This window comes from Corvus hawaiiensis, chromosome 17 (assembly GCF_020740725.1).
Source record: "Corvus hawaiiensis isolate bCorHaw1 chromosome 17, bCorHaw1.pri.cur, whole genome shotgun sequence".
Lineage (NCBI taxonomy): Eukaryota > Metazoa > Chordata > Aves > Passeriformes > Corvidae > Corvus > Corvus hawaiiensis.
In genome coordinates, this window is record NC_063229.1 from 11,535,472 (window position 1) to 11,557,525 (window position 22,054).

General features: G+C 45.5%; 1 protein-coding gene across 1 annotated transcript; it reads left to right on the top strand.

Annotated features, from left to right (window-relative positions):
- The first annotated feature begins 95 nt into the window (after positions 1 to 95).
- CABLES2 (Cdk5 and Abl enzyme substrate 2) lies at positions 96 to 22,004 on the top strand. Its single transcript, XM_048321796.1, has 10 exons — positions 96 to 601; positions 12,302 to 12,373; positions 12,566 to 12,658; positions 13,399 to 13,476; positions 14,924 to 15,032; positions 15,559 to 15,724; positions 16,425 to 16,528; positions 16,924 to 17,030; positions 18,292 to 18,496; positions 18,945 to 22,004. Exons 1-10 carry the CDS (start codon positions 96 to 98, stop codon positions 19,083 to 19,085), a joined length of 1,581 nt encoding a protein of 526 aa, XP_048177753.1. The 3' UTR covers positions 19,086 to 22,004.
- Positions 22,005 to 22,054: the final 50 nt, after the last annotated feature.

Here is a 22,054-nt window from a genome sequence, read left to right on the forward strand (position 1 = left end):
TTGCATTCAGGCGCGACGCAGCCAATGGGCGCGCGAGCCGCCGGCCGCGCTGCGCTCCAGGGGCCCCGCCCGGGCGGCCGCGGCTCATTCGGAGAATGGCCGCGGCCACGGCGTGCGGCTCTCCGCCTCCCCGCCCGCCCCGCGAGCAGCCGCCGCCGCGCAAGCGGGGCGACTCTCGGCGGCGGCAGGCCGCCCTCTTCTTCCTCAACAACATCTCCCTGGACGGGCGTCCGCCCTGTCCGCCTGCCGAGAAGCCGCCGCTGCCCGCTGGCCCGGGTGACGGGGAGGAGGCGGCGGCGGAGCCGGCCGGAGCCCCCCCGCGCCTGCTGCCCCCGCCGCCCGTATGCCAGCCGCCGCCCGCCCTGCTGCTGCCCGGCGTGCCCGCGCTCGCCGCCGCCGGAGCCAAGGGGGATGCGGACCCCACCCGTGGGGGCATCTTCCTGCCGCAGCTGCTGCTGGGCGGCCCGCTGTGCCCGCCGCCCCCGGCCCCGCCCGCCCTGCCGGGGATGCTGGCGGCCCCCAAGCCGGGCGCCCCGGGGCTCCTGAGCCCCACGCAGAGCGCGGCGGGCGGCGGCTTCGCGCTGGAGGCGCAGCGGCAGAGGTGAGTGAGGGGACGGGACTCGCCGGGCCAGCCTACACTCCCGCCCCCGTCGCGCTGACCCCGCGGGGCGTGGGAAGCGCCGGGACCCCCCACGGCCCTGGGAAGAGCCGGACTTTCCCAGGGCCTTCGGCCGGCCGGGGGCTCCGGGAGGGGGGAGCGGGGCATGGGAAACGGGCGCCCCCGGGGAGAGCGGCCGTGGGAGGCGGCGCCGGCCCCGCGGTGGCCCCGGGAGGGAAGGGAGCACCTGCCCCAGCGGCCCGGCCAGAGGTGCGCGGGGATCCGGGAGCGCTGCACGCCCGGCCCGCGCTGCCGCCGCCTCGGCAGCGCCGCTCGGGCCCGGGGACGCGGAGGATGCCCCGGCCCGCGCAGCGGCGGATGACGGGGATCTGCGGAGGGGATCGCTCGCTGAGGCTCTGTCTGCAGGTCTGCGGTACCCTGAATCCTGCCTCCTGCTTTTCCCCAGCCCAGTTTCTGCATTTCTGTGTTTCCCGATGAAGCTGACAGGGTCACTGCTAGGCAGGACGCTTCCTCCGTGCAGCGGCCACACTGCTGGTGTTGTTCCTTCTCCTGCTCTCTGCTGCTTGTCTCTGCAATTGTGTATTAATGAATGCTTGTGCACAGGGAACTTGGAATCAGCCTCGGGGGAGGATGCTCTGGCCTTCAGAGTAGGATTACCGTTGCATTTCCAAGGGACTTCTGTCAGGCTGAAAGTGTTGGTTTTCTAATCGACTGGAAGGCAGGCTCTTGCTCAGATCTTGGGGATTTGAGCTCTGAAAGAACTCTTTTCAGGCCGTTTCTTGCATAAACAGCTCTGTAAAGTGAGCTGGCCCTCTGAGCGTGCAGATAGGCAGCAGTATCAAAGGCTTTAAGTCTCTGTGGTCTTTACAGTGGCTTCGAGAGCTTTGTTAGTGCGCTGAAACAGAGATGTTGTCAGTGTTTCAAAGCTGGGGAGTTTGCTAATGCAGTTAATGGGTATTTTCTTTCAGTGTGCATCTCACAGGGGGAGATGTCCTGTGTATCCCCAGCTTGGGGGTTCAGGTGAATTTGAAGAGAAATAGGTGTTTTTCAGTAATGTGGGGGTCCTCATGTGTTATCCCTCCTGGGCTGTTTTCCTTCTTGAACTGTTACTTACCACTCATTGCTTTTCTTGTCATGGAACACACCTTTCCCTCCTTGTTTGTTGGAGAAATTGAAGCTGGGGCTGCCAGCTGGCTGCCCTGTGTGCACAGACTGTGCTGTTGTGTGCCGCTTGTTGAGGAGGAAAGCCTGGAGTGAGGGTGTTGCTGTGGAACAGTTCCTTCCCAGCACTCCTGGTCCACAAAAGCCAGCACAGGAGGTGCTGTGTGGTTTAATTTCACTGATTTAATATTAATAGGCAGAGCTCTCGAGGGCAAGTTTTGCATCAAGAGTTTTTAAGCACAGTTCACTTTGTGGATGTGGCCTTCATTGTGCCTGTGCATACAGAGTTCTGGAGCAATGATCCTTCCCATGCCAAGTCAATAGGACACTAAGAAAATATTCCTAGGATCTTCTCATTTGATGTCCTTCCTGCTTCTTTCTTTGGCATCAGGTTTGAGGTGTTCCACTACAGTAATTCTCATCAATCTGGCTGAAAAGAATGATGATTCAGAAATAAAACGTAGAGAGAAGTGCGAGGGGCAATCAAGGGAATCAAAAGGCTTCTGTGTGAGTAATGACAAAACAAACCATGATTTTTTTGCTTGGAAGAGTTGGCTGGAAGGGTATATTGTATTGATCAGTTTGTGTACTACTTTTGAGGGTGATTTGGAGTGAGAGTTCATCTGGTTTTCATCTTGAAAGAAAAAGAGCATCCGCTGAAACCATCAGACAGAAGATCCACATCTTTACACAGATCCACACATCTTCTGACAGAAGGACAGTTTTGTGCTGCCTGTGGGGATGTGTTAGAGCCAATGTATCTCATCCCAGTCACACTGGGCACGGGAGTGGGTGAAATGGACAATTACAATTTCACTGCCAACTTACAAGATGAGGGACTTAGCACTTTATTTTTCACTGGATGGTTTTCTCCTTTGGTCTGTGACAGAATATCTCTCCGTCCCTACTGAGCAGAGACATCTCTTCTTGTTGCAAATACACAAGGAATGATTCAGGGAATCACAGGAGGAATGTCCTTCAGGACAGCGGTGCATTTACTCCTTCCCCTTCTGTGTTGGGTGAGCTGTTTGCACAATGAGGTTTCAAAATCAACAATTACAAAATGGATCTTCTTTTATTGGGACTTGGGAATCTGAGAATTGTTTTGCCTTACAGTGATGTTGCTATTCCAGATCATTAACTGCCTGCATCGTGCAGAGGTACAGGCGAGTGAAGTTGGTGGAGGGAAGGGGGAGGTGGAATCTGCACTGCCATCCTGGACTTTTAATCCTTGGTGCCCACTTTTAGGCAGCTGTTCTCTTCAGAGTCCTTTCTGAGTCACTGTCAAGATCTGCTTTGAATTTTCCTCAGTGGAGCCTCCCTTAAAGGCACCAGGAGCACTGGCTGCAGGATCTCCAGACTCACTCTGTCCATGTTCACTGACCAGTCTTGTGCCATATCCGGGGATTTCATCGTGCTGGGGCTTGCCCTGATCCATGGAGATATCACTCTACTATCAGTATCTCTATCTCTATCTACTGACAGTATCATTGGGCAGGGTTTTATTACAAAACTTGGTCTCGTTTGACTTGATTGAGAGGTTGCAAGAAGCTGATGAGACCGGCCAGTGTGGCTCAGGGCAGGGCGTGGTGGCCTCTCTGCTCGCGTTGGGGGTTAGTTGTTGGCAACAGGCAGCATGTGCAGTACAGCCCAGGGAACGAGAGATCTGCTCACCTGATGTAACCTGGTGTTCCCTGGAGTTCCTCCATCGCTGTCAGGTCCTTTAGGATGGAAGCTTAGCAGAGGAGGCACCATTCAAATCTGGATGCTCAGTTTCATTGTGCTGCTGGCTGAGCATTATAAACTTATGACTTTTACCTTCCATTTTCCTAAGGAATCTTCTGCTTACAGGATCTTAAATTACAATGCTGTGTTATACCAGCTTGCCTGACTTGATCTGCTTGCCATCCTTCTTCCCTTCTCCTTTTCCATCTTGCTCTGTTCTTTTGTTCTTTCAAAGAACAAGCCTCACAAAAAGCAGGGGAGGGAGGCAGCAAACAGGGAACAAATCAGCATTCACAGATTTTTAATGAATTTCTGCAGCTGGGTCTGAAACTGGCAGAGCTTTCTGGGGAAACACAGATAGCAGAGAGCCCTGGAAATAGCCAGGTTATGAAAGCATGAAAAATGGAAACAACAGCCCTGAATGTCAATGCTTGTTTTGCTTCTGAGGTTTCATTATAGCGTAATGTAAAGCAGCTGGTTTTGCCACAATTTGCTGCATTTTTCTGGGCCTAAGAATAAACACAGAGACTAAATTATTTGTGACTGATGCTTTAATGTCCTTGGAGTTCAGTGGTCAAGGAGCTGAACTGAGTGTTTGTGATAGCTCAGTCATTTCTGATTTATCAGCAAATTTAGGTCATTTTGAAAGTGGGAGTTTAAACAGTAGTTGATAACAGCAACACTTTGGACCTACTCTGCTTTTAAGTGTTAATTGGATGCCAGATTGCTGACATAGGTGTGATCAGATTAGTTCTGTGGGTGGAAGAGCAGAAATGCTTGGTCAGGATTTTATGGTGGTTAATGTGTTGTTCTGTTCTACTGTCATCTTAGCTGCTGTTGTCACTTCAAGAAATATAAATATTTTTATAAAAACCCCTCTGCTAATAAACAGATTTTGTTGAGATGGATGAAATAAAAAGTCTTAGTTTAAATTTTGAGCCTAATTTGGAATAAGCTGGGCACATGGTGCTATTTAGGAAGCAGCAAGTTCTGTCAGACCTGGCAAGCTTTGACTTTTCAGAGGTGAACAGTAGACTGGGATGTGCTGCTGGGGGCTGAAAATGAACATATTCTAAACCTGAACTTCATTTAAAAGTCAGCTGAAGTGTTAAGGCTGCAGTCTCCTCCCCAGGTTGCTTCAGCAGATTTCTCTCATATTCTTGACTGCAGGTGAATTGCATGTGCCCAGTATTAAGTGTTTTATAGCTGCCTGTAGACATTCCCAGCCAGGTATATTAAGCAGAAGAAGTAAGTTGTATGCCTGGCAGGAAACTTGGAGATCAGAACATCCCCGTCCTTGTATCCTGTGCACCCCTGTGAATGGGTCTGGGTCAGGCAATCCAAGACACTTCCAACACCAAGGTTATTTGACCTCTTCAATTTAGACAGTCCAGAGGCTTTAAAGTACCTTTGCTCTCCACACAGGAGTAGTCTGTGCACAATTAACTGTACTTGCAGCTGATTTTACCTGTGGATGGATTCTACAGCTTTTCAAAGTGATTGTGCAGGAGGCCTGGCAGTGGGTTTTGCGATGCTGTGGGTTTTGGGATGCTTTGGAAGCGCCGTTTCTACGTTTTCCTTGCTTCCAGCTCACATCTCCTCTCCGCAGGAGGTGATGAGGGTGGTCAGAATGATGTTACCTTGCTTCAAGTCAAGGACTCATCAGCCAAGAAGGAAAATGCAACTAAATTATGTATATAAAAACCAGAATAACTTAATTTTGGGGATCCCATTCAGACCTCCAGTGAGCAAGTCCTGTAGGAGTGTTACAGTATAGTATATTAAAAGTAATTATTTAGTTATATATAGCATATTGAATCCTGTGTTCTCCTGTTTTCCATCTGTCAATGAGTTAAAGCCGTGAGGCTGTCAGGCTGAGCGAGCTTGAATATATTTCTGAGCCGCCTTTTGAAGGTTGTTCTGAAGGTTTCTGGCTCTGTAGTTGGAGTTTTAAAAATGCACAATGAAATTTGGGCTCTTTAATGAGCACAAAGTATTGTTGATAGGGCAGATGACTGCAAATGGAGGGTGCTCAGCTAAAGCCACTCAGTCAACCCAGTTCTTCAGACAGAGCTCCAAACACTTGACCTTTGGTTTACAGCTGTTGTGTATTTAACCTACTGTAATTGGAATTCGCCTATTCCCTGAAAAGGTGTTAAATGAAGAACCTTCAGCTGGCCCTCTGTTTCACAAGACATACTATGTCCTTAAAACTCAAAGCTTGCTGTCAGCTGACCCCACAGCTGTGATTCTGCCAGCTCTTGCTCAGGTGGTGGTACCCAAGCTGCAGACCTGCCTCAGAGCTGAGCATCTGGTTCATTTTGGAGTCCCCACAGCATGGGCTGAGCTGCTGCTGGTCAGAGGTGCTTGCTCAACAGCATGGACAGATTTGCCCTTGCTCTGTTGTGTTTGCTGCAATTTAAGCATAAAATTTTGCCCTGGTGAAGCTACAGCCTCTTGACTGTGGGTAGAAGGGGATGATTGATGGAATGGGAAAAACCAGGTGCCCATGAAAACACTGTGGGACCTCTCTAAACTTGCTTTGACTGAGTTTCCTCCAGTCACCTATTTTAATTTTCTCCTTTCCAATTAAAAGCTTCTCTTTTTCTTTCCTTTTTTCTTCTTCCTATTTTTTTTTTAGCTCGGGAGTTTATTGTGCTGAAGGCTTTTATTTAGCAAGGCACATGATGAAATGACAGCATCATCTCTCAGTGAAGTGCATGAATATTTCTAGCATAATGCCCACAGTGTCATCAAGGACGCACTTTGCATTTCACGTGCCTGTTTTGGTCAGCAGTTCAGTGCTGAGTAAGCAGAGCACAAAGCACAGGAGGCAGCCAGGTTGGTGAGCTAGGAACACCTCCAGAAACTGGGAGAAATTTGGAGAAATGCTGGTGGTGTCCTGGACAGCACATCTAGTCTGCTTTGTGAGAAGCAGCAGGGATTTCAGGAATGAGCTTTAGGAGAGGGCCGTGGGCACAGCAAACCTTACATCTGGTTTGGTAGTTCTGTTGCAACAGCTGGGCTTTCACAATACTTACTGGAAGGCATTATTTTCTCCTTGCGTTGCCTAAACACACTGAGCACCAAAACAATGTGATTTATGAAACTCAATGAATATAAAGCTCATTCTCTATTAGGTCTTAATCATATGTGGTTGTGAATCAGCAAGGAAGTAGCAGCTGCTGTGAAGATTATCTAATTTCATTCCTTGTTAGTATTTAAAACTCTCCAGGTTTAGTGAGCTTCCCACTTACTCGGCCTCCACCTTCATTCAAATTACACTTCATTTCTGTTCATTCTCATCTGTTCCATAGGCTGTGTGACGCATTCTTCCCTTGCATGTGGTTTTAGTGGCGTTGGAGGAGTGCAGGATTTTCTCCTGGCTGTTTGGGACCAGCAGGAAAGCCCCTGGTGCCCTTACAGTTTTGCAAACAAAGCTTGAGTAGGAACACAAAGGTGAAGGAATTAGGCCTCCTCCCTCATCCTGGGCTCTCACAGAGCAACCTGCTCTGTAGCCTAAAAGTACTTTTCATGCTCATGTGGCTGATTTCAGCTTACCCTTTAAAATGACGATTACTGAAAGAATAAGTTAAACTAGCCCTATTGTGAGACTTGTATTTATTCTCTGGCAGTCCGATACTTAAACAAATGTCAGAAAGAGCTCCTGGGATGGTGATCTGCAATCCAAATGCACATTTGTGGTGCCATAAAACAACGAGTAGCTGGCTTTGTGAAGAAGGAGCACTGAGCTGTGCACTTACTGTTGGTGATGCAAAGTGTCTTTCTTTTCTGCCTCTCAAGGAACATCTGAGCTGAGACCATCCACCCATGAAAGTGGCCTGCTCAGTGCTGGACACTTCATGGCACAGATCCTTTGTGAAGTCATTTGTTTTACCAAAGACATGGTTTTGATGTGATTCAGTGTAAATGCAGTCTCTGGCTTCTTTTGGCTTTAATTACTGAGAACTTGTTGCTACCAGTGAGCTGTACTCTGCTTTTGAGCAGGAAACTCATTAGTGTGAGCACCGAGGGTGGTGAGGCACAGGGCACTGATAGCAGAACAGGGATGCTCCCACTCACACACTCTGGGATGCAAGCCTGAAATCAGTGAATGTCTCCTGGGCTGCAGAAGAAATGGCAGCTGCTAAAAAGTAAGCTTAAAAACCAGGAGTAGCTTTCTTAATCTTTCTTAATCCCCCAATGCCTGTATTTTACCTAGTGAAGCCCAAGCACAGTTCGTATCGTTTTGTTGTCTTGCCTGTAAGGAATGAAAACAATACAACTTAATCTTCAAAATATGTCTTGGAAAAAAAAAACTGACAGGTATGTCTTCCTATTGTAAACAGGATTTGGGATCTGGATTTCTTGTGCAAATTACCTTTGACAGTTGTTTCTAAGATAGTACTTCCCAAAACCAATAAATGATTTTTTTGTCCTTGTTGTATTAATAACTCAGCCTCTTGACAGATGTGATCATACTGAAGCCTGTAAGGGACATTACAAAGGGGCATCATATTAAAATAAAACTCAAGCGAGAAATAGGCAGCCAAATTCTATTAGTCCCTAATTTTACACAGTAATTAAAAGTCCTTGACCTCCCCCATTCCACTCATCTATTAGCAGTATGGATGGCTAAAGAGCAACAGAGGATATCAGCCCTGCTGCTAATTTTAGCCCAGTGCCCGGGGTGTGTGTCTGTGTGTGCATGCAGCATCAGCAGGGCTGTGGATGCAGCTCCATTGGAAACAAATCCACACTGCTGGGCCCCTTGGGGGAGGGCTCAGGCCATGTCCAGCTTTGGCAGCATCTTTGAATGCTCCTGTCATGGGGCTTGGTGGTCCTGGAGGTGATGAGAATAAGAGATCACAGCATAAATGAACTCGGGGTGCTGTGTTAGTGGAACAGCTGAATGTTGGTTGAACTCTGGCTGTGTGGGGGGCTCAGAGTGCAGCCCTGTCCCTGAGAGGGATGGGGGTTAATCAGCATGGGGGAGAATCGCAGATGTTAGAAATTTCCAATTTCTCCCTTCAGGAGGCCAGCTGGTCTGTTCACTGGCTGTGGCAGAAATGCAGGAACCAGAATGACAAAATGGAGAGAAGCTTCAAAGTGGCCAAATGCAGCTGCATGCAGGCTTAAGAAAGACCATTGGCCACTGTCAGGCCCGGTGTTGGGGGTTAAGGCCCAACATTAAAGGGTTAAAATGAGATATGTGAGGGCTGTGTGTTGCAGAACCTGCAAGTGCAGAGTGTGGTCATGGGTGCCCAAAGGAGTGCCTTAGAGGACTGTGAGTGGCCCAGGAGCAGGAGTGGGTGAAGCTTGTCTGTGCCTGAAGCCACGTCTGACAGCACAGGGTCAGCATCTCTTGCATTCAGTACCTGCTAAAGAATGGTCGACTTGCACACTTCCAACTGCAGCAACATCCCAAAGCTTTACCCTTGTCCTCCTGGGTGTGTGCAGGTAGCCCAGTGCAAGTGGGGAGGGGGAAAACACTCTTGGCAAGCCATCAGAAAGGTCAGTGTTCTTTAATCTTGGAGCAGTGACTTAACCAGCTTTCTCCTTTCCTTTCAAAAGACAGGACATGTAGGGATTACCAGAGCTATAGATAGATTGCTCTTAGCTGTGTCCTGTCCTGCTGGGAACACTTAAGAGCTGTGTCAGCCTTGGGGCTGGCGATCCCACTGCTGCTTGTCCACTGTCCACCCTCTGCAGAGAGTTTCAGTGGGACTCTGGCAGGATCAAAGGAGGACAGCTCTGAAGCTGGAAGCACTCAAAAATTTGGTTTCCTCAGTGGGAGATCCATCAGAAAGGATAAATGTATGGGCTGGCTACTGCGTCCCAGGACAGGAGTCAAAATGTAGCTCTGAAGATAATTTGTTGGTTTTTTTCTGAACACAAGGGATTTTTGTGGGCTTTAAGTGCATGTTTAGTTTGTCAGGGATTTGGCAGCGGTGTTGGATTGTGTGAGCCCGTGTGTGCACATGGAGATAACGAGCCAAGGCGTAATCCAGAATTCCTCTACGTGATAGCCCCTTATCTCTGGGCATGTGCTGTGTGTGTTTTCGCTCTTGGTGGGTCCCCTCCAGTGCTGTGCTGGCTCTGTAAACACAGTTGCTGTTTTTAATGGTCTGGGAGTGTCCTGCTTTGGTCTTTATTGGTTTCTGAAATAAAAGGCTGGAAAGCACCCAAAAATGAGCTCCTGGTCAGGGACATACAAGCACCCAAACCCTCTATAGCTTGTCCGGGCAATGGCTGGTGCTGGCAAACAGGCATGTTTGAACTTTTTGTTGAAATTACAGCCTGCTCCATGGAACCCATAAACATTTTAATATTGGATATTTCAATTTTTAATTGTCAGGTCGCACATGGGTAAGGGTGTGCATGAGGTAACTCACACCTCATGTAGAGATGTTGGTATTCTTAGGATCTAGGTTGCTTTCAGCAACTAACACACTGTGTAAACTACTTAAAATCCTTCTAATTCCGTGGACCATAGCAAGAAGTGTTATCCTAGGTGAAGCTGCTTAGCACAGGATAGGTGACTTGACTTTTTTTTTGTCATCAAAGTTAGCAGTCACTGGAGTGACCCTGTGCAGCCTGTTGTGCAAGTGTGAGTCGGCTGCATGAGAAGAGCACTCAAACTAAAGCAAATATATATCTGTGTGAGTGTGTGTGTGTGTGTGTGTGCATATATATAAGTGCAGGCTACTCAAAAAGTGTCAAATTTTGCTGCATTCTCCAAATACTGCACCAGTGAGTCTCTTGGACTGTGGTGAGGTTTGTAGGCCCAAATGTTGGCTTGGGCCTACAAACTGTTTCAGGTACTCTGGATTAGTGATAATTCTTTACATACACCCTGTTTTGAGATTTGAGGGAGAGTGTCTGGCTCGGCGTCAGGGATTCCTCCAAGGTGACAGCTTCGCTGAGGGCAGAAATTTACGAGTGCAGCTAAAAATGAAGTTTCCTGTTGGCAGAGTAGGGATGAGTCATTGTGGTTCTGAGTCAAGGGGTGGGATCTTCCCTTCACTGCAGCAGGGTTTTACTTCCAGATCTGCTCTCGGTTCAGGTGTTTGTCACTCTTGTCCCTGTTACTGAGAAAACAAGGGGATATTCAGAAGGTTTAACACCCTGGATGAGTCTCCACCGTGGAGTCAGGAGTGAGGGTCTAGCCATGGCTCTCTCAATCCATCCTGTTACTCACCCCCAGCATCCTTTCACAGAACTATGTGCTTTTTTTGTACCAGTGCCCACTGGCATTAGCTGTGTTTTTCCTTTGCTTGCCATACACAGCATCTTTCTGTCTCCATCCAGCCAGGTCTCCCCTGGGAGGGGAGGAAGTCCGTGGATGTTAGTAAATGCATTAGAGCCAAGAGGTTTGCAGTCACCTCCTCCTGTAATGAAGGGTGGTTCTTATTGCATTTTAGATGCCAGATTAGACCAGAGAACCATGTATATGTGAAAGTGTTAAACATTCCTGTGCCATTCTTGCTGAAAAGCAGCAAACCAGGAATAATTTTAAAACTGAAGTGCTGGTGGAGGGTGTTGGAGTTGTGCCAGGAATGTTCTCCAGTTGCACCTTAATGCCTGTGGATTTGTAGGAGGCAATCTCTAGCAATACTGAAGGTGTTAGTCCTGTGGGAGGGTTTGCCTCCCTTGTGTTTGCAGAAAGGGACAGTAATTTTTCATCCTCCTACCTGTTTGAGTTCTGGGCTTTACTTCCTTTTGAGTGCCTGAACGGTGCAGCTGATGCTCTGCTCTGCTGCAGTTTGAAGTTTGATTTCTATTTTTTTTTGCCAGAAGCTGGTCTTGTCAAACCCGAGTCCTGCAACTTTTGTCTTGTGTGCTGCTTCTACATTGACTTCCATGGCAGCATTGTCCATTAGCTGAATCTCTGTGTCACTTGGGAAGAAAATCTTGGGCTTGAACACACATGGCTTGGGCTAAAAGTGTAGCACAATGCACGCTTAAACAAAGGCAGAAAATGTGGACTCTGATAGTTGTAGTGTCAGTGTTTTGCTGATGGAGTGCATTGTTCCTGTGGAAATTGCAGTCATTTGCACAATTCATTTGTAAATCTTCACCAACAAAGACAGACTTGACTTGGACAATAGTAATGTATCTTACTTTGGCAAAGTCTATTTTTTTTTTTTGCTTGAACGTAGTATCCTATTACTGTTACACTAACTCACATGAGTCCTACTATTATTCTTGCATTTTCCATTCTGGGATTTCACATGGGTTCCAAATACTTTTTGCTTCCTCTAATAACCCTCTCTATTGTTTCTCAGAGAGATCTGTCAGTTTTATTGAGCTGCAGTCACAGACTCTCAGTCTGCTGACTCCTGCAGCTGGAGACAGCTGTTCTGAATGGAGAATGCACGCAGACGTTTGGTCATCATACAGATATACCTGTATCTGAACTTAAATGGATATAAAATGACTTACTCCCCTGCCTTGATGGGGGGATCTTTTTGTGACATTCTTGACAGATTTTAAATGAGTATTTGGAAGCTTTTTAGGCATTTAACTTACAGGTAGGCATTCTTCTGTGTGGCAGATAGTGAGTGGTCTTGCTGATGAAGTTGGTATAAATACGCATTTCAAGGGTCCTAGAGGGGGAGACAAGTTCCTGGCCTTTTTAGGAATTTTAAACTCTTAGTTAAGCACTCTTGAAAAAAACCAAAAGTCAGGAAAACCTGCCATGTTTTCTAAGAGCTCATAGATCTGTTGCAGTTCATAAACTCGGAGGCCATGAACTAATGCTGTTCACTCTTCATGGTGTTGTACATTTTGCAGAAGGCGTTTTATCTCCCAGCGCTGCTCTCTAGACTTTTTAGAAGACATAGTGGAATATGCCAGTGTACGAAGGTACTTGTTTTCAAAAGCAGCATTAACCTCAACTCGTTGCATGCAGTCCTCTCCTCCCTCCACCCTCTTCCACGCCAATATCTGAGGTCCTGCATGCTAGTGCTGCCATCTGATCATACTACTGGCATGAATTTTTCACAGAACACTTAACAGATTTGGGGTTTTTGTTTGTTTTTCTTTTTATCATTGCAGAACCAAGCATATATCTGGGTCTCCAAGACACAAAAGTTTGAAGAAGATGCACTTCATCAAGAACATGAGGCAGTATGACACCAAGAACAGCAGGTAACGTGTGGAGATCGAGGTTCCCCCTGTACTTGTGTGCAATAGGAAGCAGCCTTCAGTTCCATGCAGTAAGACCTTTAATACCAGTGGGAATTAGGGGATGCCCCTGGGGCTGTGTTAGTTTAATCCAGACTTCTATCAAAGGCAGTAGGTGCTCATACCTGCTACATTTGTAGCAATACATTCATGATTCTGCCACCCTGCTCTGAAGAGGTTAAATCATTCTCTCTCTTCTTCTCTCACTTTTCTTATTTCTCTCACTTTCCTTATCTCTGGCACACAGAGAGGTCAGAGCTGAGGAGGATTTAAGGAGAGTGACTTGGTTTAGCCAAATTCTTGGCTCATGGTTGCTGAGCAGAAGAGAAAGGGGAGGCTGCATTTGTTTATTATTAATAGAAGTGTGAGGTTTCATCTAAATGTAGAATATTGTCTACATCTTTTCACAAGGTTTATGTAAAAATTAGGTAAATATATATTTAAAGGCTGGGATCTCCTCTGACAAGCTCCCAATGTGATGGTAGGTCCTGAAGGCTGAGGTTTTATAGAGAGCCCCAAGGACCTGCAGGGCCAGTGTGAAACCTATGCTCTTCTGCTGCTTTCTGAAAACATTAAATCCATAGCAGTATCTGTATGACTTGCAGAGCAAGATAAGAAGAGCCTTGTCTGAATATCCCATAAAAAGCTGCTTTGTGACTTCTGGATCTTAATTCATATCCTGGTCTTTCTCCATCTGCTTGCAGGATAGTGTTAATCTGTGCTAAACGAACACTGTGTGTGGCGTTTTCTATTCTACCTTACGGGGAGGGGTTACGGATCAGGTGAGTCTCTTCAACTGCTTTGTGAAATGTCTGCTCTGTTGTTTCAAAAGATCTTTTGAAATGAGTGTGGTTGGTGTAGGTCTCTTGTTTTAAGCAAGTGAACTTATTTAACCTGCCATTCATGTATAAGGACAAGAGCTTGCTATCAGAGCAGTAAAACCAGACACCACCATAGTGTCAAAGTGTTCATTCAAGAGAAAAATAGTAAAAAAGGAAGACTTTTCTTCCAGTGTTTATTCACATTTTAAAGCACTTCAGTCCTGTGAAATCTCTGAAATCAACTTTGAACAGGTAATGCGATTTGCTGTGTAGGTTTTCTGTATTCCTAAAGTGGTCAGAAATCAGCTGCCTTTAGTGCCACAAACAGTGGTGTCAGCAAAAAAAGCACAGGGAGTTTCAGGGAAGAGTGCTGCTGCCTTCACTGGAAATCCTCAAGGTTTTATATTGAATTTACACCTAAATAAGTTTAAGATGCTCTTCTGTTTCTCAGCTTTAAGCCATGAATGTCACTATTTGCAGCGTAAGAAAAGCAGAAACAGTTCGGACTGCTTCAAACTGCTTTTAGTGTTGGACTACATTTTTTGTATACAACTGTCATTATGCTCATTTATGAGAAACAAAACCTGCAAACTGGACTTCCCTGCATCTTTCCTCAGTCCCTTGTGAAGTTTAAGTCCATTCTGTGAAGGTCTGTTATCTACAAATATACCATAGAAAACACTGATTCTGTTCTGGCAAAACAATTGTGTTGTCACTTCTGTCCTGTCCATAACTTATGGACAAAGGAAGCGGATGCTTAGTGGTGGGAATTGTATTGTATGCAAATACATGCCATAAAAATAGTTGATGGGAAAATATTCTCCCACATAATAGAAAGGCAGCAAGGTCACTGGAGCTATTTCAGAGCAGTTCTGAGCACTCTGCTGTTCTGCTCGCAAGCTGGCAGGGCAGTTCTTCACCTGAAAACTGGTTTTTTGTATTGGAATATTGGTGACAAAGCCACGTGCTGCCATCGCTGACACAGACATCTGCAGCTTCATTCTTAACTTGAGCTTGTGTGCATGGGGGTTGGAAAATTGCACTTGAAAGGCAAGTTTCTAATCCTAGAAAATAATTAATGTAAATCATGTTTGCTGTTAGGTGTTTGAGCATTAGAGGGTTGGGAATGCTGTGGTCTTGTGCAGAAAGACCATATTAAAAACAGTTCACTTTTGAGAGGTAGATTGGTACAGATTTGTGTTAAACTGAGATGAAATCTGATTCTTTGGTTAATGAGCATCTCTACATTTTAAAAAGAGTAGTTAAAAACTAATGTTCTCCTGGAGGTGGCATTGAGGAGTTGGCTTGTTCCCACACAAGAGAACTCTGACCTGGTGGTGTTGGCTGGTGTTTCCATGGGAAGCTGGGCTTGCATTTCGTGATAGTGCTCTTTCTTACCTGCATTTAGTGATCTGAAAATGGAAGGACAGAAGCAGCGACATCCTTCTGGGGGAGTTTCAGTCTCTACTGAGATGGTGCTTGGACTGGAAGGAGTAGAGCTGGGTGCTGATGGCAAGGTAAGGACATCTATTTTTTACCCCGCGACCATTTCATGCTGGGACAAATCAATTTATGCAGTGCTTTGCTATCCATTATGTGAGAGCTGTGGCTTTTCAGAGCACTGGAAGTTTTAGACCCCTAGTTTGAAATTGTGGCTTGTGATAATGCTTCTTCTGAGGAGATGGTTGAAGATTGTGATCACTTCTGCCTCTGTTTCTGGAGAATTGATTTGACTTTGCTCTCTGAGGCAACATGTGAGTGAAGTTTTGATAGAAACATGGGTGAAATTCATACTGCTTTAGTTAAATTTATATGCTGCCAAAATCTTACTCCTGTGATTCTTGCCTTTTCTTTGCCACCCCACCAAATCTTCTACAGCACTTCACTTTAAAGTTGTGGAAGCAATGCACAGTTGAACAGTTCCAAGGTCCTCATTCCTAAATCCAAACTCTAGGGGACTCGAGTTGGAAAATCTTAGATGTCTGGAAATAAGCTTTTCAGTAAACTTCCCCCCAGAACTACTACAACTTTCTCTTCTTTAAGGTTGTGTCCTATGCAAAATTCTTGTACCCGACCAATGCTCTGGTTGTTCGCAAAGCCGATGCCTACGGTGCTGTTCCCCCCTGTCGAGCCAGTGCTCTCCGGAGTCTTCCTGGATCAAGATACAAACCTGTGACAGCAAAAACGATACCAGCAGGAACAGACCTTGGTAAGAACAGGAGCCAGCTCTGTCATCACTCATGCACACAGCAGAAAAGGCAGAGATTTGTCTGAGACTTCTGCAAGTGGTCAGTGTGTTATTGGGATGGATGTGCTGCAGCTCATCAGTGCAGTGCAAATGATGAGCCTTCGGACTGAGGATTCCACAAACTCCTTACATCCTCCATATATCTGGCCTAATTCTGTTTATGCCATTCAAGAAGCACAAAGCTTTTGCTTGGGAATGTAATGTTTTATATTACTCACCAAGAAACATCTGGTGCTCATGGATCCAGGTGGTTCTCCCTGACTTGTAGCACAGTAACAATGCATAAGCCAGAGTTAGTGCCAAGAATCCCTTCTCTTGTGTAAAAGAGCAAACCTGACAACTCTGCTGTCTTATTAGACTATAGGCAAAAGAATTCAGTCTTGTGCAGTTGTTTTCTGGGTATATTTGTAGATGCAAACTGAGTTTGCATTAAATCTAAAATGATGTGTCAGGCATGTGTGGTTTGTGTGGTTCATTTAATGGTTTTAATTTTTGACTGATGCATTTATGAAATGCGAATGTGTACCTGTAGCTGCAATTTGCTTGTACTGTGAGATCTGCCAACACTTAATGTTTACTATTTGAAAACTTTCTTAAAGAGGAAACAGGGGATTTAAAGCTCTTTATCTGGTGACCCAATGTGCTTTCCTCATTCCCTCAGGAAGTGAAGCTGGGGAGGCTGCAGAGTATGATCCAAATCTTCTGGATGATCCTCAGTGGCCCTGTGGGAAACATAAACGTGTTCTCATCTTTGCCTCTTACATGGTGAGTGACTGGCATACCTGTACAGAGGAGAGACTCCCTGACAGATCCTCCTCTAAAGAGCTTCCTTGAGGAAGAAAAAGTCCTCTAGGAAGAAAAAGTTTTGGCTTTTCTGATAATTGATCAGGAAAAATATAAGCGATTGAGTTTGTACAGTGAGCTTGTCAAGGGCCAGTCTGACACCTGTCTTCATGTTGTCATTTACTTCTTGTAACCATTTGCTTACTATTTTTTAAGCCTTTATCTGTAGTTGGGATTCAACTTTGGGACATTTCAGAAACGTTAAATTGTGAATAATAAAACTCAAGCTTGCCTTTGCATTAGTGTTTTTGGAAGACTTGTTTGGCTGTCCATTGTGTTCACAAGACAAATGATAAATTTTGCTTCTTGCATTTCAGACTACAGTCATAGAGTATGTGAAACCCTCAGACCTTAAAAAGGATATGAATGAAACCTTTAGAGAGAAGTTTCCTCATATCAAGTTGACACTGAGCAAAATTAGGAGGTAAGAAATAAGCTCGAATAACGAGAACATCATCCACACTGAGGCTGCACTTGAATGGAGCAAATCCTACATCTATTAATAGCATATATGATTAAACACTAATCTCCTGTTGTCAGTTGAGCTGACTGTAGGATGACAGCCCTGTACTGGAATGTTTAGGATGCTGAGAAAGGGTAACAGTTGGTTTTCATAGTTCCACCTAAAGGGTTTTGTTTCACCAACTGTGGTGTACTAACCAATTAAAAGTGCAGCAGCACTGGCTTTGAAACAAACACTTGTAACCTGATTGCTTGGCTGCAGTGCAGTCCCACTCCAACTGGCTTGGCTTTCTGGGCCCTCTGGCTATTTTTGCCTTTCAATTACCAGACTCACTGATGACCACAGTCTCTAACAAGATTGTAGGATAAAGAGTGTTAGATCTAGGAAGATGTGGTAAAGAAAAGCTTTTTGTGGAGGCCCCACAGAATTTCTCATCCTTGAGTAAATGCATCTGGTCACTCCTCAGCAAGATGTACTGTTGCACCTTCAGAGAACTGTAACCTTGCTAGTGTTACAGGGAGATTAATGCAATCAGAGCCTGCTGAAATAGCCAGTTTAAACACGATTCTGCTGAGTCACCAGGGCCAGGTGTAGCTCAGCTCCAGAGGAAGATTTGCTTGGGCAGTCTGTTCTGCCTGAGTCCTGCATGCTCCTCTTTGTAGCAGTTCAGAGCAGTGTGTTCATGCAGAGATCGTGCAGCCTGAATGGCAGCCCTGTGAGGAACCATCCACCTCCCAGCCTGCTGTGATGCTGAGGTGAAGGGCTGGCACTGTGGGAAGTGTGTAAAGCAGGCTGCCTTCCCCCTCACACCTGGCTCTTACTCAAGGTGTGTAGTAGACAGGTCTCTACGCAGCAGCTGCTGTTTTCTGTAGGTCAGAGTGGTTCACTCTTATGATATGAATCACAAACCAGTTTGGGAGCCCAGAAGAAATCCTACAGCATTAGCCTGTGTGTCAGTGAGGCAGCTGAGCCCTGGTGTTCATGGGCAGATGAGGAATTGTTCTACCACAGTGAATGTTGCCAGCCAGGTGAAATCAAGTTTGTGCATCAGCACCAGCTTGCTGCTGCCAGCTGGGCTTTTCCACTCTAGGATAATACTTGTCATGGTTTTCTGAATAGGAGTCTTGCCCATATGCTCCTCTGAGTTGCTGTGCTGCAGTATTTCTACAACATTCAATAAAATCTGTCATGTCTGGGGGGGTGTCTTTTCTCCTATTCCCAGTTTAAAGAGAGAGATGAGAAACCTGAGTGAGGAGTGCAGTCTGGAGCCGGTGACTGTCTCCATGGCTTATGTTTACTTTGAGAAGCTCGTCCTCCAAGGCAAACTCAACAAACAGAACCGCAAACTGTGTGCTGGTGCTTGCGTCCTGCTTGCAGCCAAGATCAGCAGTGACCTCAGGAAACACGAAGTTAAACACCTAATAGATGTAAGTGCTATGAGCTTGTTCCAGCTGTTGTCAGAACCTCCTCCCTAGCTCATAGGCAAAGATTAAAGCCAAGATTTTCAGTGGCACGTGCATGCATGGAAGACCAGCTGTTTCAGCCAGTTTTCTGTCTCATTAGGGCTCTTCCTTGCTTTATTTTTTTAATTCATTAAAACTATCTGCCTGGTATGGGCCAGTGTCTTACTGATCCTACAGTAAAGTTATTTTTGCACTTGCCTATGTTTGCCTGAGATGCAGTAACTGTTGTGTGGGTGTCACAGCTGAGCTGATAAGCTGGTTTACTTCTCTGATCTCTGGCAATAATACGTTTTGATTCTGAAGTACAGCTCAGGCCACGCATCACTGACTTGATCTAACAATGCCTTGAAATCACCTGGATTAACTGATTCTTTCTCCCCTCCTTTGTTTTGTTTCGTTATCACTGTCATAGAAACTAGAAGAGAGATTCAGATTCAACAGAAGGGATCTCATCGGTTTCGAATTCACCGTCCTTGTAGCTTTGGAACTGGCTCTGTATCTCCCTGAAAACCAAGTTTTACCTCACTACAGACGGCTCACACAACAGTCTTAACCAAAGCTCCATCCCAGCCGGCATCCAGCCGTGCTGGGATCACATCCTGGGATGCTGCTGGTGGAGGTGCCACTGGCTCCAGCTAGTTGGGAAGGCTGCAGGGTGTTGGGAACTGTCGAGATCTATGGACACAGATGCCAAGTCTGGGGGATGGTACGAGAAGAGTTATTGAACTTTTGTTTTCTTTCGGACATTTAAAGCACAAATATTCACCAGTCAGCTGTCATGGCTGCTTATTATTCCTTATTTATCTTCCTGGTTTTACTAAAACTGTTCTTCCCTATGAAGAATACTATGGTATTGGTTCTTTTTCTTTTGTTTTAAGTCTTTATTGTATTCCTTGAAACTGAAGGAACATAACTTCCATTCCAGTGCACCATAAAGTTCAGATGTTTCTAAGAACCTCCTCACATTTTTACATTAATGAAATGCATACTTTATTTTTTTAAAGATGTGCCTAAAACTGGCTGGTCTGGTACCAGTGCTTTTTAAGTTAGTTCTGTTATTTAGTGGGGAATCCTGAATTTGTATAGCCATTTATTCTTTACCTGCATTGGCCTTGCATACAAGGAAAACAATTCCAGTATATCTGCACTAATATTATACAGGGCATCTATTCTATGATCTGTAAGTAGCAAGGTTGAAATTACTCCATTTCAATTTATTTACTATCAATACCTTAAAAATACACATTTTACTTAAGAAGGAAAGGTGGTTTGAAAACCTGTCACGAAGTACCACACGTTGAGTGAGGTAGGTGGGAAGTGATTGCCATCCTAATTCACTCCTGAGTGGAAGATGAGCACTTGACTAAGAGCAATTTGCTGTCAAATGCATCATTTAGGGGTTTTATTTGTTTCACTGTTCCATAGCCTGAAATAAGCACCTTTTGTAGTATGACTGTATTCTATATGGTCTTACCTGAGCAAATATGAAGCCAGTAGAGTTACTGCTGCCAAAGGAAGCCAATGAAACAAAGCATGCCCGGTATTGACAATGCTACTTTTTTTACTCTCTGTTCTTCCAAGCGTTGCATCACTGTGATGGTCCTCACAAAACTGGCATTGCTTGCACATCTGAGCAGCCACTCCTGGCTGGTGCCCAGCAGCGCTCTAGTGCATACACAGAGCTTAAACAACTTCTCTGCCCATTGGCTATTCCTTCCTTTATTTTTACAGTATCCAGGTTGGGAATGAATTCTTGATTGTATGTGGAACCTTCTGTGGTATTGGCTCTTGGGTTTATTTTCTGAAGCAATATTATGATACAAGTTACTGGGTCCGTTTGCAAGGAACAAAACTGATACTTGGTTATTTCGACTGACAAAGTTGTAATTTAAGTTTGATTCATAAACTACCAGACCTCATGCTGAGGTCAGGGACTTGCTATCTAATATGTAAAATTATGTAAATTCTTGTTCCTTGTATTAAATATGGGTTGTAGCCAAAACCAAAGCTGAACTTTGCTCTTCAGCTGTGTTTTGTCTGAAGCTAATTTGGCTTCATTAGAATTGCAGCAAACTTTACTGGAGCCCCTTCCTCTTTGAGTGGGGCTCAAAGTGTATTTTTCATATATAATAATTACAGTGACTATCAAATCTTTTGTAACTGTGTTCAGCTGTATGTAGCTTCAAATTCTTTGTGTAACATTTAATATGCTTGTGATTTCTCTAACACAGAAGGACTTTCCAGTCTCCAGAAGTGAGATGGTAACTAATAGTTTAGACAGCAAGCTTGCCAGTTATCTTCCAACAGGTTTAAAAAAATTGCCTACTAGTTAAACTTTCTACTGAATATAACTGTCCTTGCATGCAGAAATAGTGATGTACTAAACATCTAGTGTGTAATGAGCCTCCAAATTAGCAAACAGTGGTGCAGACAGCTGAGGTGATCCACCACTTCCCAAGGCATTGTGGAAGGGACAGAGGTACAACAGAGCAAAGAAATTTCTCACACAACAGCTTGATGAGTATGAATGAAATCTGAAAGTGTCTTTCTCTGGGAACTTCTTTATTTAGTGTATAAAGAGTTTTCTGTAACAACATTAACTTTCCTTTCTCACCATCTAAGGGAACAAAATGCACTTTGGTTTGCAACACTTCGCAGTCTCTGTTCAGTGGAAGTTTGTCTAGTTCAAGTGGCCATTTGGGCTGTAATTACACTCCCAGAATCTGTGGGTTTACGTCATTAAACGAGCAAGCTTTTGTTTTCTTCCAGGAGAACAAACTGGGATAAAGGAGCATCAAATTACAGAATGCTGAATGTTGTCTAACAGTTATTCTAGAACTTGGCTGGGGCACACGCTTGAGCTCGGAAGCTGCTGGGAGCACGGGCCAGGGATGACGCAGGGCAGCGAGGGCTGTGCCAGCCTTGTCTGGCAGAGCTTGGGCTTATGCTGTGCAGAGCCTGGGGTTTTGTCCATGGGATTCCTTGTGTGTCAGTGCAGGAACAGCCCTTCTGCAGGGACCCTCCACCCCTCCGTGTGCGTTTGCCTGCTCTTTCCCCTTTCCAGAGCACAGCTTGCAGTCCTGTGTGGGAATCTCTCTCTTTCCACCCAAAAAGCTGCCACCATGTGGCAAAGAACTATCAGTACCTTGGCTGGTCACAGACTGAACGCGGGACCCAACGCCAGACGCAGCTCTGCCGGTTTACGTTTGCACAGCCAAACTCCTCTTGCTCTGAAGAGAAACAGGTTTACACCGAGCGGGGGTCTGGTGCTTTGTGAAGGTGCTGCTGGGGTGGCTCAGCATGGAGAACTCTCTTGGGAAGAGCCTGTACATTTTCCTGTAAACAAAAACTCTTCTGGTTTTGTCATACTCCGTTATTTAAAACTCTTGAGTTGTAGCCTGTTTTGGTTTTTGGTTTTGTTTTTTTTTCTTCTGTGAAATTAAGATGCTGTGAAATAAAACCTGTTTTGGTACACGGTTTGTAACCAAATGCCTCATTTTGGAATAACAATGGGTGGTGTTG